This window comes from Anomaloglossus baeobatrachus, chromosome 6, assembly GCF_048569485.1.
Source record: "Anomaloglossus baeobatrachus isolate aAnoBae1 chromosome 6, aAnoBae1.hap1, whole genome shotgun sequence".
Classification (NCBI taxonomy): domain Eukaryota; kingdom Metazoa; phylum Chordata; class Amphibia; order Anura; family Aromobatidae; genus Anomaloglossus; species Anomaloglossus baeobatrachus.
In genome coordinates, this window is record NC_134358.1 from 551,316,372 (window position 1) to 551,331,352 (window position 14,981).

At 43.7% G+C, this 14,981-nt stretch overlaps 1 protein-coding gene across 1 annotated transcript in view; it reads right to left on the minus strand.

Annotated features, from left to right (window-relative positions):
* LOC142244603 (serum paraoxonase/arylesterase 2-like) overlaps nt 1–14,048 on the minus strand; it is a 28,301-nt gene extending 14,253 nt beyond the window's left edge. Inside the window, exons 1-3 of the mRNA XM_075316859.1 lie at nt 13,881–14,048; nt 5,635–5,705; nt 1,929–1,984 (exon numbers count right to left, since the gene is read on the minus strand). Coding sequence (XP_075172974.1) covers nt 1,929–1,984; nt 5,635–5,705; nt 13,881–14,032 — 279 coding nt within the window. The 5' untranslated portion in view covers nt 14,033–14,048. The remainder of the gene's footprint in view (nt 1–1,928; nt 1,985–5,634; nt 5,706–13,880) is intronic.
* Nucleotides 14,049–14,981: the final 933 nt, after the last annotated feature.

The following is a 14,981-nucleotide window of genomic DNA, read 5'->3' on the forward strand; positions in this document are numbered from 1 at the left end:
CATCTCTTGTTTCGTTGCTCCTATCTCTGATCCTCCCTGCCTAGCGCCACCATGCCACATGATCAGAAGCAACAGCATCTTGAAGGACATTATACAGCAGTACTGAGCAGTGTAGCTGTGAATCCAGCACTGACTGAGATAAAACACCTACTAGAAAGCAGCAAAACAGATCTGTGCATGTCTGCGCCTCAATCTCTTGTTTCGTTGCTCCTACCTCTGATCCTCCCTGCCTAGCGCCACCATGCAAGGAAAACCTGACTTTCCATGGCTTAGATTCAATTATTCATTTTAGGAATTGGCTAGTCCCTTACAAAACAAAGTGATGGCATATCTTGGCAATAAGTCATCACTTATAGGATATATATACTCTTAAATGGTTATTCCCAAGGTTAAATTACAGAGAGATAGCCATGGGGGGGGGGGGGGGGTCACAAGGATGAAGTCTTGCAGATGGGGCTCCCCCCACTACTGAACATGAACAGGTTCCCGAGTTTAGGGATACCCCCTAGCTGCTGGTAATCCCTATTTTTCTACCCAGCGATTTTCTGCAAAACTTCACAAACCTCCTTAGTCACCAAAAAACAACCATCTAGTTTACAAATAATGTATGGTAGACATGGAGGAGGGAGAGGAGGGGGATGCAGCTGCAGGTTTTCATTCACTGTTTCAATGGAGCAGCATGAGAAGGAGAGCAGCATCTTGTATAGTGTTGTAAGTACTGGATAAAATATATAGTGAAAAGAGAAAATCATCAAATCAAGATATGAATATGTAAAAATGGACTCACACGGGCAGAGTTTCATGCGTGGAAACCAAGATGTCACGGGATTAGGGCTTGTAGCCCTCTGTGGCTCCGGGTCACTTTTATACCTTTAATATATAGGCACTTTATAATGCCATTCTTTGAACCCTATATATTTATTTTTAAAGTGGTTGGGACTGAATAGTGGCATTATATAACATTTGGGATTCTGTATTATTACTGTATTATTTAAGCATTATATGGCCATATTATTTGCACTGTATGTCATTGTTACGTGAGCACTACATGTAGGTATTATTTGGATACTATATCTAGGCATTTAGACATTATAGATCGGTATTATTTTGAAACTAAAACGGTATTACGTGGTGCATATTATACAGAAGTATTATTTGGCATTTTATGGCACTACTATGTGAGCAACTATCTGGATACTGTATGAAAGTATTATTTAGGTATTCTTTGGCAATATTCTTTGGACACCATTAGAAATAGCAGCATTGCACAGAAGTATTATTTGGCACTGTATGGCAGTATTAAGTTATCAGCAAAGAAGTTGGAAGTGTCTATGGATTTTATCATTATAAAGTTGTCTAAAAATAATGAGTAGGGGGTGGGTGGTCCAATCTTCACTTACTGCCAAGGACCCCAACTGGTACAAAAAGGAGCACTGAACTAAAGTGACCCCAGCTAAGTCATCCATGGCTACTATTAAATAAGTGCTGAGATTCCAAAAATTCCAGAGCAGAATTCGGAATGCAGCTCTTGATGTGACTCAGATCCTAGAGTGCCTAATGTAGTGCATTAACTTCTGGTGTTAGAAACTGAAGATCAGTTAACAGCAAGAAAGTGAGAACTTGGAGGAGCTCATACTAGTGTTAGAAAAATTATTAGTTATTTACAGGGTGAATATCAGAATAGAAAGGGTCACCTTGTAATATTCCGGACCCTAAATAGAGACCCTCCATTATTAACCAGAGAATCCAGACCAGACTACATTGTTGTGTTGCAGAACATTTATTTTACTGTTAAAGGGGTTGAACTGACCTGCAATACCAGACTCAACCCATATAAAAGAGTGGCGCTGTTTTTGGAAGAAAATTGACCATTTTTTTTTAATCCTGGATAAACCCTTAAATTTTCCCAGATGATCCTGTGTACTTACAGAGCTGATGAAGGCCAGACCGTTGGGAAGAATCGCGATGTCTTCAGAGCCATATTCTGCAAGAGAAATCATGGAATAAAGAGGCAAAAGTTAGGTTTTATTTCAATAGTAGACAATGTAGCGCTAAATAATCAGGTATGCTAAACACACATGTAGATATTATTTGCGGCGACTAGGCACAGGGTGCCACGTATGTATATATGTGTGTGTGTGTGTGTGTGTGTGTGGTGTGTTCGGGTCACTATGGCTCTGTAGGGGGGTTAAGGGGTAGGCCCACCCCTGCTTCTGTACCCGGCACACTAATGTCATGTGTAGAAGCTGTACAATATAATTGTAATTGTAGATGCTTAGCTTGTGTGATTTGTCCACCAGGTGGCAGTGTTGCAGAACAGTACTCCTGGAACCTGGGTAGGCAGGGAGAGAGTAGTAGTAGGAGGATAGGGGTATATAACGGAGAGACAATGGGGTGGGGACAGGAGAGTCCCGGGAAGATGTGTTAGTGAGAACCCCCAAGAAGAAAATTCTAACCCTATGGGTAACCCCTGAGACTGTGGCATGCGGGATTCCTGTCCGGTTTAGAGAACCGGAGAACCGCACCCCCCAAGGAGAGGGGTATAGTCGGACGTTCGGGGGCCTGGCATCGGTATCTACTGGCTAAAACTCAAAGAATTCCTCCCTCATGGAAAGGTATGACGGGATGGCCTGGGCATAGATGGAGAGCCCTGTCGGTTGCGGTCCTTCTTATGTGATAGCATCCCCTGTGGGTTGGGTGAATGGGCCCAGTGGAATTCATGACCCGGTTCGTGCCAGAGTGAGGTGTAGTGAACGAAGTAGAGGCCTAGTGGTGACAGAAAGCACCCAGGTGCCAGAGATACGGACTGCTGAAAAATTATATGAGAGAATACATAAGGTACCCCTATGGAAAGAGTACCGATGTCGGCGAAGCGCGGACCGAGATGTTGCTGAAGACAGAGGAAAATAAAGTTGTTTGTTTTCAAGAAAAAAGATTGTTACTGGACTTTATTTCCTGAGCATGTGAATGTGGTGTCGCCTGGGACGGATACGGAGTCCTAGTGTGTGTGGTGCGGCGACGGGTTAATGATAGGACAGCCTGTCATTCCCTGCTACCACGACTACTGCCTGCCCTGTGCTCTCCACTACAGCTCCCAGACACTTCTCCTTATAGGAGAGGGGGTAGGGGGTTCGCCACAGAGCCAGCGAAGAGCCTTTGGCTCACAGTAGCTAGAAAGGGTCCCGCTCAGGAAAGTCGGACACCGTCACAGGCCAGTGATGATAATCTCATACCCTGATGGCTAAGAGGCCTAGTCATTTGTCCTTACTCGTCCAAGGGTCGGTCTCTAGCCCTCCGGTTGTTCTGTCCAATGCTACAGTCACTTCACAATATCGCAGTCTCTACAAAGGGCCCCACCTGGGAAAGTCGAAAACCGTCACACACCAGTGATTATAACCCTATACTTTGACGGCAAAGAAGCCTGGACATTCGTCCATACTCTGGCTCCTTCAGTATAGAGCCATTCGTCAGGTTTGGTCTCCAGTTGATCTGTCCGACGCTAGTCACTTCACAAGATCACGCTATTTCACTCTGGTCTCAATGTTGTGGTTGGTTTGAGTCACCCACTACATGCGGCCTTGACAACCTGCCTGACTTGCACATCCATAGTAGTCACTAGTAGGGCCCTGTCTGATGTTCTAGACAGAAACTGTCTCTGACTCTGTAGACTAGCTCCTCCCATTTACTTACCTTACAGTCAGTTTCTGGCCAGAACTTCCTTACCAAGCATCTTACATAATACGTGTAACATTGCTATACCCTATTCATCATGTATTAATCATGGATTACACCTATAAACATTACCTTACAGTTCACACAATACAATATATACAAAGAATCATGGTATTAACATTACATCAGTGCGGTTTGTGTGTTCAGGGAGGAACGAGATTGTCAATCCACCTCCTTAGGGTATGTGCGCACGTTGCTTTTTACCTGCTTTTTTGCTGCTTTTTCTTCTGCGCTGTTTAATGCCAAAATGGATGTGTTCTTCTATTCAAGCAAAGTCTATGGGAATTTGGGTTTCTTGTTCACACTATGTTGTTCAAAATGCTGCCTTTTTGTGGCAGAACTTTGGTCAAAAACTCAGCTTTTCAAAGAAGCAACATGTCAATTGTTTTTGCCATTTGGGTTTTGCACTGCAAAGCTGAGTTTTTGACCAAAGTTCTGCCACAAAAAGGCAGCATTTTGAACAACATAGTGTGAACAAGAAACCCAAATTCCCATAGACTATGCTTGAATAGAAGAACACATCCATTTTGGCATTAAACAGCGCAGAAGAAAAAGCAGCAACAAAGCAGGTAAAAAGCAACGTGCGCACATACCCTTAAAGTAACATGCAAAACATAAAAAAAAAAAAAAATTTATAGCGATCACTTCTTAGCAGTCATCACAGATCATTCCCCTCCTCCCTGCGCAATGACTTCTGCACAGACAACAGAGCATGCCCACTAAAGTCAATGAACATTCCAGTCTATTGTCTCCTATGGTCCATGTGGCTGCTATAAAGCAAAACTCTAAACAACAGCATCTCAAACAAGATGACCATATGGAATATAGATTTCTGGACCCGCCATGATCAGCTCTTTTAAGTGGGTTCTCCTTTAAAGAATGGCTCCAACAGAGGAAAACCCCTCAAAGTTATCAAGGTGCACAAATAATGCAAACCTGGAGATAAAAGGGTCATCTCTATACATTAAAGGGAACCTGTCAGCAAAAATTTCCCCTAAAACCTAACAGATTCCCCCTCTGCAGCTCGTGGGCTGCATTCTAGAAAGGTCCCTGTTATTATTGGGCCCCCTTTCTGACCAAAAAATTTCCATACTTTTGGACGCCGCCCACTGCTCCAGCCATCCCCGCGCATGCCCAGTGCCAGTCTCACGGGACTGAGCACTGTGACTGCTGGTGACGTGTGCGCAGGCAAGTGATTATGGGCGGGACTGTGACTGTTATCAGCAAGTACCCGCCCATAATCTCGTGAGCGCGCAAACCTCTCCAGCGTCACACTGTGCTCAGTGTAGATGCTAGACTGTATGGGCTGCTTCCAGGTATGACATCCCTTTGTCACGTGATAGTATTTTGAACACGCCCCTATCACGTGACAAAGGGACGTCATCCCTGGAAGCAGCCCATACAGTCTAGCATCTACACTGAGCACAGTGTGACGCTGGAGAGGTTTGCGCGCTCACGAGATTATGGCCGGGTACTTGCTGATAACAGTCACAGTCCCGCCCATAATCACTTGCCTGCGCACACGTCACCAGCAGTCACAGTGCTCAGTCCCGTGAGACTGGCACTGGGCATGCGCGGGGATGGCTGGAGCAGTGGGCGGCGTCCAAAAGTATGGAAATCAGCGATGGGGGCGGCATACAGGACCAGGGGGCAGAATAACGGCCATCAGGCTGCCCGCCCCCGTGTCTGATTTATAGAATCTGAAGCCAAAAAGGTACCTCTTTATAAACTCTTTTTTTTGGTCAGAAAGGGGGCACAATAATAACAGGGACCTTTCTAGAATGCAGCCCACGAGCTGCAGAGGGGGAATCTGTTAGGTTTTAGGGGAAATTTCTGCTGACAGGTTCCCTTTAACCAGTAAATCTCATGCTATAGGTGATTTGGAATTTTGCAGCCACTTACCAATCCCCTTTATCAGCTGACAATTCGGAAGCTCTATGGGATCGATCTCTCTGAACAACTGGACTCGATGGCTAGAAACATAAAGGAGAAATAATTAGCTAAATGTATTCAGCATTTGGTGGGAGTCCGGAGTTTAACCCCCACAAATCACGAAAATGCAGAGCTCCTGCTGGAATGAATGCACAGTGTTGAATGTCCATGAAGTATGTCCATGTGCGTGCGCTCCAGTAGAGACTGCGCACTGGTGTTTGGGGATCAATGAGGGTCTCAGGAGCCGGCACCCACTGATCACAGACACCAACTTCTTCTGCCGGTGAAGCCAACAGAAAAGCTCTTCCTAATCACTGATTTAAAATAAAACATGCTTTTACCCAAATATTGTAGCTAGAGCTGAATTCTAGATGTGTAAATTCTAGAGAGGACTGATGTATTACATTTTCCTTGATCGCTCAAACATTAAAATTCAATCATGTTGCAAAGTAGAATAAACTCAAAATATGGAACATCCTGGGACATTTCCAGAATTGTTCCCTTTTTCCAGCATACCAAACATATTTGACACTACGGCCCCCCAAGGAAGCTAACGAAACGTGCGCGTCGGGGCACGTTCTCCACTCTAGCATCCACCCCAGCATGGGTAAGTGTACTACCAGCAATATGCTTTAGATTAGACTTGGGATTTAACTGTGGATGGAATACGGCTGGCGTTAAACGCCCTACAGTCCCAATCTTGTGGTAGTAAAGAAGTTCATCCCTGTATTTCTATACCTATATATACTTCTATGGAAGCCCACAGAGTATGGTCATTATTCTGTATATAGCCATAATGTATATTGATGGCTGGGGTTATTGCTGAGCAATACTCTGTGGTCTACCCTATTTACCGTAATTACCTGGGATTTTATTGGACCTGGAATTTTATCCCCATGGTGGATACTGGACCCTAGTGATATTTTTGTCAGGATTCCACCTGTATACCTCAAATTTGTATGTTATTTGCACAATAATATTGTTGTATTGACTTATATCTTGCTATAATGTAAATTTTAAATAAAACTTTTTATACTTTTTGCAAGATACTTGTTTAAATCTAGTGTTTATTCTGGGCTATAATCCCCAATCCCCTCTTTTGTTTTATACCAAACATATTTTGTAGAAGAACACTCTGAAATGCTAAAGCATGCAAACAATGAATGTAAGAATATAGACATGCATTACTGTTAAGGAAATCAAGGAAAAAAATTAGATATTTAGCATACAAAAATGGCCATTTCTATATCTGCCCAGTAGCCGCATCAAGGCATACCTCGTATACTGGATACCTACACTGAACTGAAGCCTTTCTCTGGGTTACAAACCTCCAGGTTTATTGGCAAGTAGGAACCTGCTATAGAGAATAAAATCACCTGCGGCTAATGGGGAATGGGTGCACAGTAAGAAGATTCCATGATATAGACAAAAAAGACTGATGGCACTTCACAAACAGAGAAGAATCTACGTCACTGCTCCAAATGTTATTACACTTCTGCCATATAATCAATGTCCATTAAACCATCAGTAACCAGGCAAATTTCCATGCTCATCCGGGGTGCTCAAAGAGAGACATATCTAGATAAAATTAGAAGACTGAAGGCACTCACCAAGGTCAGTGCCTTCATTTTTATAATTTTAGACTAACGGCACTCCCAACATGCAGTCTGAACAGGTGCCAAACTCCCCCATTAGCCACAGGTGTTTTTTTTTCTCCAATAGCGGGTTCCTACATGGCCATTTTTGTATGCTAAATATTTAAATTTTTCCTAGATTTCCTTAAGCAGTAATACATGCCTATATTTTTACATTCAATGCTTGCATGTTTTAGCATTTCAGAGTGCAACTGTCTTTATTTGTTATTAGATGTCATGTTCAGTTTTGCACGTGTTTAGACTGCATTTTGGGAGTGCCGTCAGTCTTTTTTGTCTATATTTTGTAAAAGAATGATGGATCAGATGGACGGGAGAAACACACAACAGCAGGATCAGACTACACGAGGTTTACTTGTAGGTCTGTAACCACAGAAACACATAAGTCTGCAGATGAGCTGTATACACAAAACGATAGGTGTTTAAAGTGTTTTTCAAAATAAAAAAAAAAAAAAAAAAAGCTATAGATTTTTAGTTTAACTAGAAAAAAAAAAGTTTTATGTAATATCTTCATACACTAAAGGAGAAAAAGTTCAAAATCTGGGTTTATTCATGGGGACATTTGAGAGAGAAATTAACAAAAACAGCACATTCCAGGCAAAGATAACAGTTTGCTGGCATGGCTTAGAAAATAAATTCTGTGCGACCCGGTGAGATATTGTGCCGCAGATCACCAGTCTGAACAAGAAAGCGAGTCCATCATGTACACTTTCCTTCTGTTGATTTGCTGCCAGTACAAATATTTCACAACGGGTCATGAGCAAAGAATCCGTCCAATAAGTCTAAACCTTGTGCCAATCGTAACTCCATGATAATATAATGGTCCAAGAAGACAAGTTATTGCATCCAAGACCAGCACAATCTCAGCTCTGAAATACTCTGTGCTGCAGGAGACGGCCCTGCTCCTTACATGATATAGCTTCCATTCCCCTCCTCACAACAGACCTCAGCCCCTGTATTTACTAAAACTATCACGTATGTGGACAAGTTCTGGGCTCACACCAGATGAACATCTTCTGTTCCTTAAAAGGGGTCTCCACTGTGATAGGGCCAATGATCCAGCTGCAGAGTCTCCTCCCGTCCACCAGATGGGAGTCTGCGCAGGTGCAGCGTCTCCTCCCGTCCACCAGATGGGAGTCTGCGCAGGTGCAGCGTCTCCTCCCGTCCACCAGATGGGAGTCTGCGCAGGTGCAGCGTCTCCTCCCGTCCACCAGATGGGAGTCTGCGCAGGTGCAGCGTCTCCTCCCGTCCACCAGATGGGAGTCTGCGCAGGTGCAGCGTCTCCTCCCGTCCACCAGATGGGAGTCTGCGCAGGTGCAGCGTCTCCTCCCGTCCACCAGATGGGAGTTTGTGCAGGTGTAGGGTCTCCTCCCGTCCACCAGATGGGAGTTTGTGCAGTCTGGGTAAAGGATCCTGAGAGGGACAAGCGAGAGGAAGAGGAGACCGAGCGAGGGAGATTTTTTTTCCCTGCTCTGTGATATCTGGAGTGTTAATGACAGTCTGCGGATTCCTGTGTGCATAGAGGCCACGCAGCTGAGAGTCGGTAACCTGGAATCCTCGGTCTTTCCAACGGACTGCTGATTCTGCCGTGAGGTGATCTGTTCGTGAGGCGATTTCCACTGGACCGCTGATCTTTCCTTGAGGTGACCTGATTGCTGGTGCCTTATGGACTTGCTGCAGAGCTGAAAGCTGCCTGGATTTCCCTGGATCCATCCATTGGTACTGTAAGTCCTGAGCTCAGGACCCACGCATATTTTTTTTTCTATTTTTCTAGACAAGTGTGCACACACTTGGTAGTGGTTTTGGCTCCAAAACAGTCAAGGTACGCTGCAGTCTCTTACGCAGAACTGACCTTGAACTACTTTAGTACTGTTGCTAACAAGTGTTTAACCCTGTGTAATGTACTATTGTGCACATGTATTGATGGGAGAGGCATGGAAACAGACGTATATAGAAGATTGTTAATCAGTATGCTAGTCCAGAGACAGGCCCTAGTTGCACTCAGTAATGTACACTCTTTATTAGTTTACAGGTTTGGCTTTTCCTGTTAGGTAAGTTGTGTTCCAATAGTTCCCGTGATATTAGAAAGGGTCTCTAGCCTTGGACACTGATTCTGGCTTTCAAAACCAGGTGTATGTACATTTGTTTGTGGTAAATCCTGACCTTTATCCTGTGTTGCATTTCCCATTCCCCAAATTGCTTTATAAAGAAAAAGAGTTTGCACCCAGCCCCAGTCGGGTCTCGTTCCTCATTCGTGGCTCGCTGTATCTTGGAAGTAACCTCTCGGCTCCACGACACTACTTTACATTGATGGCTTATCCTTAGGATAGGTCATCGTCTGATCAGCTGGAGTTCGACACCCGGCATCCCCGCCGATGAGCCGCTCTCGGTGCCAGAAGCTGAAGCCGGAAATGCTCAGTTCTGGAGCTGCCCCGTCATCTGATAGCAGCCGTACCCGGTACTGCACATCTCCCTCCTATTGATTTCAAAGGGAGGTGAATGTGAAGTACCCGATCACGATCAGAACACGGGGCAGCTCCAGAACTCAGCCTTTGATGAACAGTTGATCGGCGGGGATGCGAGGTTTGGAACACATGCAGATCAAACATTGATGACCTATCCTAAGAACAAGCCATCAGTGTAAACGTAGTGGACAACCTCTTTAAAGGATAAGTCTGGCGATATGTGGTGACCTTGGCTACAATACAGGCCACGAGATCAAACATCGCTGTACTCCACTGCTGGTGAATGGGATTGCGTGGCGACCCTGTAGGAGATAAAATGAGCAAGTTGCAAAATTTGGATTTTTGACCTCTTGCTTGTTCAAGTACCTTGCAGATGGCTGTGCTACCCCCAATCAATTGCATAATGTAGCAATGATGCGGCAGCACATAGTGATTTTTGACCACCCAAACTGAGTCACAATCCACGCCTGGGGTCACACTGGCATAGGAAAAGAAAAAAAAAATGAAAAGTTAGACAATTTTTTTTTCTCACTTGTCCTCCATGTACAATCCGTTTTTTTTACGTAGCAGCTATTAACCATTTCCGGTTTCCCATCTAACAGAATTGTAATGTATCCGTAAAAATCAGATGCCATTCTGATGGTCCTTGTGATACCCCATTTTTTTCTCAGACTGTACCGATTTCGGAATAGCACTAGAAGTCCCAGAAATTTAGAGCTCCCCCCTGAAGTCCCAAAAGAGGGTCAAATGACCCTTTGTCCAAACTGAATAGAACTAACTAGAAACTAAATGGCTAAACTCAATGGAAAACAACAACCTCCTGTGGTGCGACAGTAATGGCCTTAATTAACAAAATTAATTAATTTATTAATTTAAAATTATTTAACAAAAGACGGTGATTATAGGATGTTAGCTAAATCCTTCAGGTCATTCGACCTGTCTCTGGGTTCCAAAGGTAGAAATGTTAAATGACCCCTCTCTGGGACTTTAGTGATAAATGCGGATTTGCACTGCCTCATTGAATAACATTGGTCTGAGTCCAATTCCTTTTTTTTATCGGATTGCAAAGTCACATTGTAGCCAAATCCTAAAGTTACCTGCTGGTGTCGTAAAGGTGGCGGCACTGGCTCCAAATTGGGTGCCATATTAAAGGAGGAAAAATGGTGTGTCCGACTCTTCACCTATTACATGATAATAGACACTGACCGGAGACGACTCCGCCGCCACTTCAGGGCCCGTACACAACCTTAGGCTATATGCACATGCTGCGTTTTTTGCTACGTTTCTGTCACATTTTTAGGTGCAGTTTTGTTGTCAGCAGATTCTGACTTTTGACTTCCCAGCAGTCTATGAGAATTCAGATTCACGTTGCAGTTTTTTTTGTCTGCAGTTTATCAAAACCTTTTGACAAAAAAAACTGCAGCATATTCATTATTTTTGCGTTTTTGTCACGTTTTGTCACCCATTGGAAATCAATGAGGGGCTGAAAACGTAAAAGGTTCACACAAGTTCATTCTTAGCGCTGCGACTATGTCTGCACTCACAGCTAGCAGTCATGCTATATTGCGCACGCTATGACAGGACAGGGATGTAGCAGAGCTGAATCGCTGTGGGACCTCGTGTAGATTACTTCAGACCTGCAGGGGTGTTCAGGGGTAATAAAGCAGTGAAAGAGGGTGGCTTTTTGTATTTTATTGCAAATAAAAGGATTTTGGGGGGGGGGGGTTGTGTTTATTTACTTTTCACTTACAGATTAGTGATGGGTGTGGGGTCTCAGACACCTGCCATCACTAATTTAGGACTTATTGGCAGCTGTGGGCTACCATTAACTCCTTATTACCCAGATTGCCACCGCACCAGGGCAATGGAAAGAGTCGGGACCGGCACCAGAATTGGCACATCTTATGGATGTGCCACTTCTGTGGCGGCTGTAGACTGCTATTGTTAGGCTAGAAAGGACCAAATAACGATGGCCCTTCCATCCTAATAATATCAGCCCCAAGTAGTCTGTTGGACATTGGCTGGTTTTAGAAAATGGGGGGGACCGAACGTCATTTTTTTTTTTTTAAATAAATAAAATAATTAAAAAAACAAAAAAGTTTTGGATCCCCTCTAGTTTTCATATCCAGCCAAGGTACAGCAGAAAGCTATAGGTTGCAGCCCACACCTGCTGCTGTTTCATGTGCTAAATATAAAAAATGGGGAGACCCACTTCCTTTTTTTTACCAAAAGAAAGCAAAAAAAAAACAAACAAAACCACAACACAGCTGGCCAAGCTAGCTACCCCTCTATCGACCATTCCATTATTTCTTTCTATCTATTCTATATGTTCTATCTATTCTAATAACAAAATTGTGGCAATAACGCATTATATTTTTTTTTTTACATTTAGTGTTTTTGTTTTTTTACATTTCCAGGCTCTCTGTAACAAAGTGCCGTTTTGGTTGCAGTTTGGGTGCAGTTAAAACTGCAGCGTGTGCATATAGCTTTATTTTGCTCTATTTGTTTTGGGTGTTTTCTGCGACTCATTTTAGCCATAAGGTTAGAAGAAGGGGGAAAAAAAGCCATTAGTGACCTCAGTGTGGATCCAGCGGGAATATCCTGTGCTGTGACTTGTATCTCAGATCTTTGAGGAAAACGTCTGCACAAAGTACAAAAACAAAAGTCAAGGTGCAGCAAATACTCGCCCAACGCCATCTGCTTAGGGCGTGCTCCGGGGAACGGATCCTGGCAAACCGTGCAACCTGTGATCAGATAAAGGTACAAAGACCTGCAGAACTACAAGTCTCAACCTGACCTGCAAAACATCAACTCTTTATAGTCCAAGCTGTGTCCTGGTCTGTGGTTCTTCAGCACTTGTTGAACTACAAGTCCCAGCTTATGCAAGAAAAGAAGCCATAAGAGGATTTTTTTTTTAAGTTTTGCCTCCTAGGGTGCCTTGCAACATCTGCAGGGAGTTTGTATGTTCTCCCCGTGTTTGCGTGGGTTTACTCCGGGTTCTCCGGTTTCCTCCCACACTCCAAAGACATACAGATAGGGAATATAGATTGTGAGCCCCAATGGGGACAGTGTTCCTGATGTATGTAAAGCGCTGTGGAATTAATAGCGCTATATAAAAATATTTATATTTTTATAGGCTGGTCTATAAGGACTTTATGGCGAGAACTACAAGTCCCAGACTGCAGAACAAAGATGCAAAGACTGTAGACTTGCTTTGCTGGGACTTGTAGTTGCACAAGAATATTCATGCCATTTGTTTTCAAGCTGTTGCAGAACGGGGCAGCACGGTGGCTCAGTGGTTAGCACTGCAGTCTTGTGGTGGCTCAGTGGTTAGCACTGCAGTCTTGTGGTGGCTCAGTGGTTAGCACTGCAGTCTTGTGGTGGCTCAGTGGTTAGCACTGCAGTCTTGTGGTGGCTCAGTGGTTAGCACTGCAGTCTTGCAGCACTGGGGTCCTGGGTTCAAATCCCACCAATGACAACATCTGCAAGGAGTTTGTATGTTCTCCCCGTGTCTGCGTGGGTTTCCTCCCACACTCCAAAGACATACAAATAGGGACTCTAGATCGTGAGCCCCAATGGGGACAGTGTTGTCAATGCATGTAAAGCGCTGCGGAATTAATAGCGCTATATAAATAAAATTATTATTAACTACAACTCCCAGCAAATCCAGGCTTATGTAATTAATGAAGTCAACATAGATCACTTTTCAGAAGCTTTGAATTGAGGATCTAGGGGGGGGGCTCAGCAGGGGTCTTCCCCTGTACATCCTATTAGCTGCAAGCTGTATAAAGAAAAAAGTTTGTAAATTCAGGGAGGACATAGATTCAACCACAGATCCTAAACAAAAAATAAGAATCAATTTGTTGCATTCCTGGGGGGGGGGGGGGTTGAGACTATAAGTCCCAGCTCCTCTGGAAGGATATACTGGCTCTGCGGATTCTGCACTCAGTTTTGCTTCTTTGTTTTCGAAAAATAAAAAAATTTATAAACCCTGAGAAACAGGGAACACAAAAGATACAATGTATCACAGGACTCCTCCCATTCTCCAGCATTACTAGTAATGGGCAAGATCCAAAACTTTTTAACAGTCATTACCTACCTAAACTTCACCAGCCTCTCCCCCAGAGCAGCCAGGAGCACCCCAATAATGGTGATTTTGAGCAGAGCCCCCATGTCTGCAGAGGTTTCAGTGCAGGGTCCTGTGCTGTGGCTGCAGATGGGAATGAGCAGCGATCTGTAATCTGAGCCCATACACTGGGCTGGGTGCTACCGGTGTCCAGTGTGAGTGATCTGCGCATGCGTGCAATGCTGACTAATCAGAAGACTTCCCCAAGGCTGGGTCTAAACTTTGCCCAAAGTGTCTGCAATTTTTATTTATTTATATTTTTTTTTTTTGCTTTAGTGCAGCTGAAATCTGGAAAGCAGCAGTGATCAAAAATGGAAATGGTCACACAGCAATGATTATGTGTATGTGGCAAGTGCCCAAATATATAGCATTTCTCACCAAGAGAAACAGAAGAACAGAGGAGATTATTTACCATTACCTTCTGGACACTAATGGCATTTGGGTCGTCTCCGTTTGACACCACATGACAGTATTTTTTTTTTATTAAACAGTATATAGTATAATATATATATATATATATATATATATATATATATTATATTTATTCACTTATATAGCGCTATTAATTCCACAGCGCTTTACATACATTGGCAACACTGTCCCCATTGGGGCTCACAATCTAGAGTCCCTATCTGTATGTCTTTGGAATATATATATATATATATTATAATGTATTATATATATATATATATATATATTATATATATAATATATATATAATATATTATATATATAAAATATATCTATATATAAAATTGCCTTATTCTGTCTGTCTGTCTGTCTGTCTGTCTGTCTGTCTGTCATGCTCCGAAATTGTGTCCTTACGGTGACACAAAGCTGATTGGCCGCTGGGCTCGCCATGGCCCCGCCCCCCCACACGGATTGGCCTCTCGCCCCGGCTCTCTGCAGGCCCCGCCCCCCTCACGCAATCCACGCTCGCTCTGGCCCAACTGACACGGAGCCCCGATTCCCAGGTGAGTACACACACACACATCAGATCACACTCACTCTCACACTCACTCTCACACACACCTCACACATCACAACATGCTGGGATATCTCTTGCTTCTACAC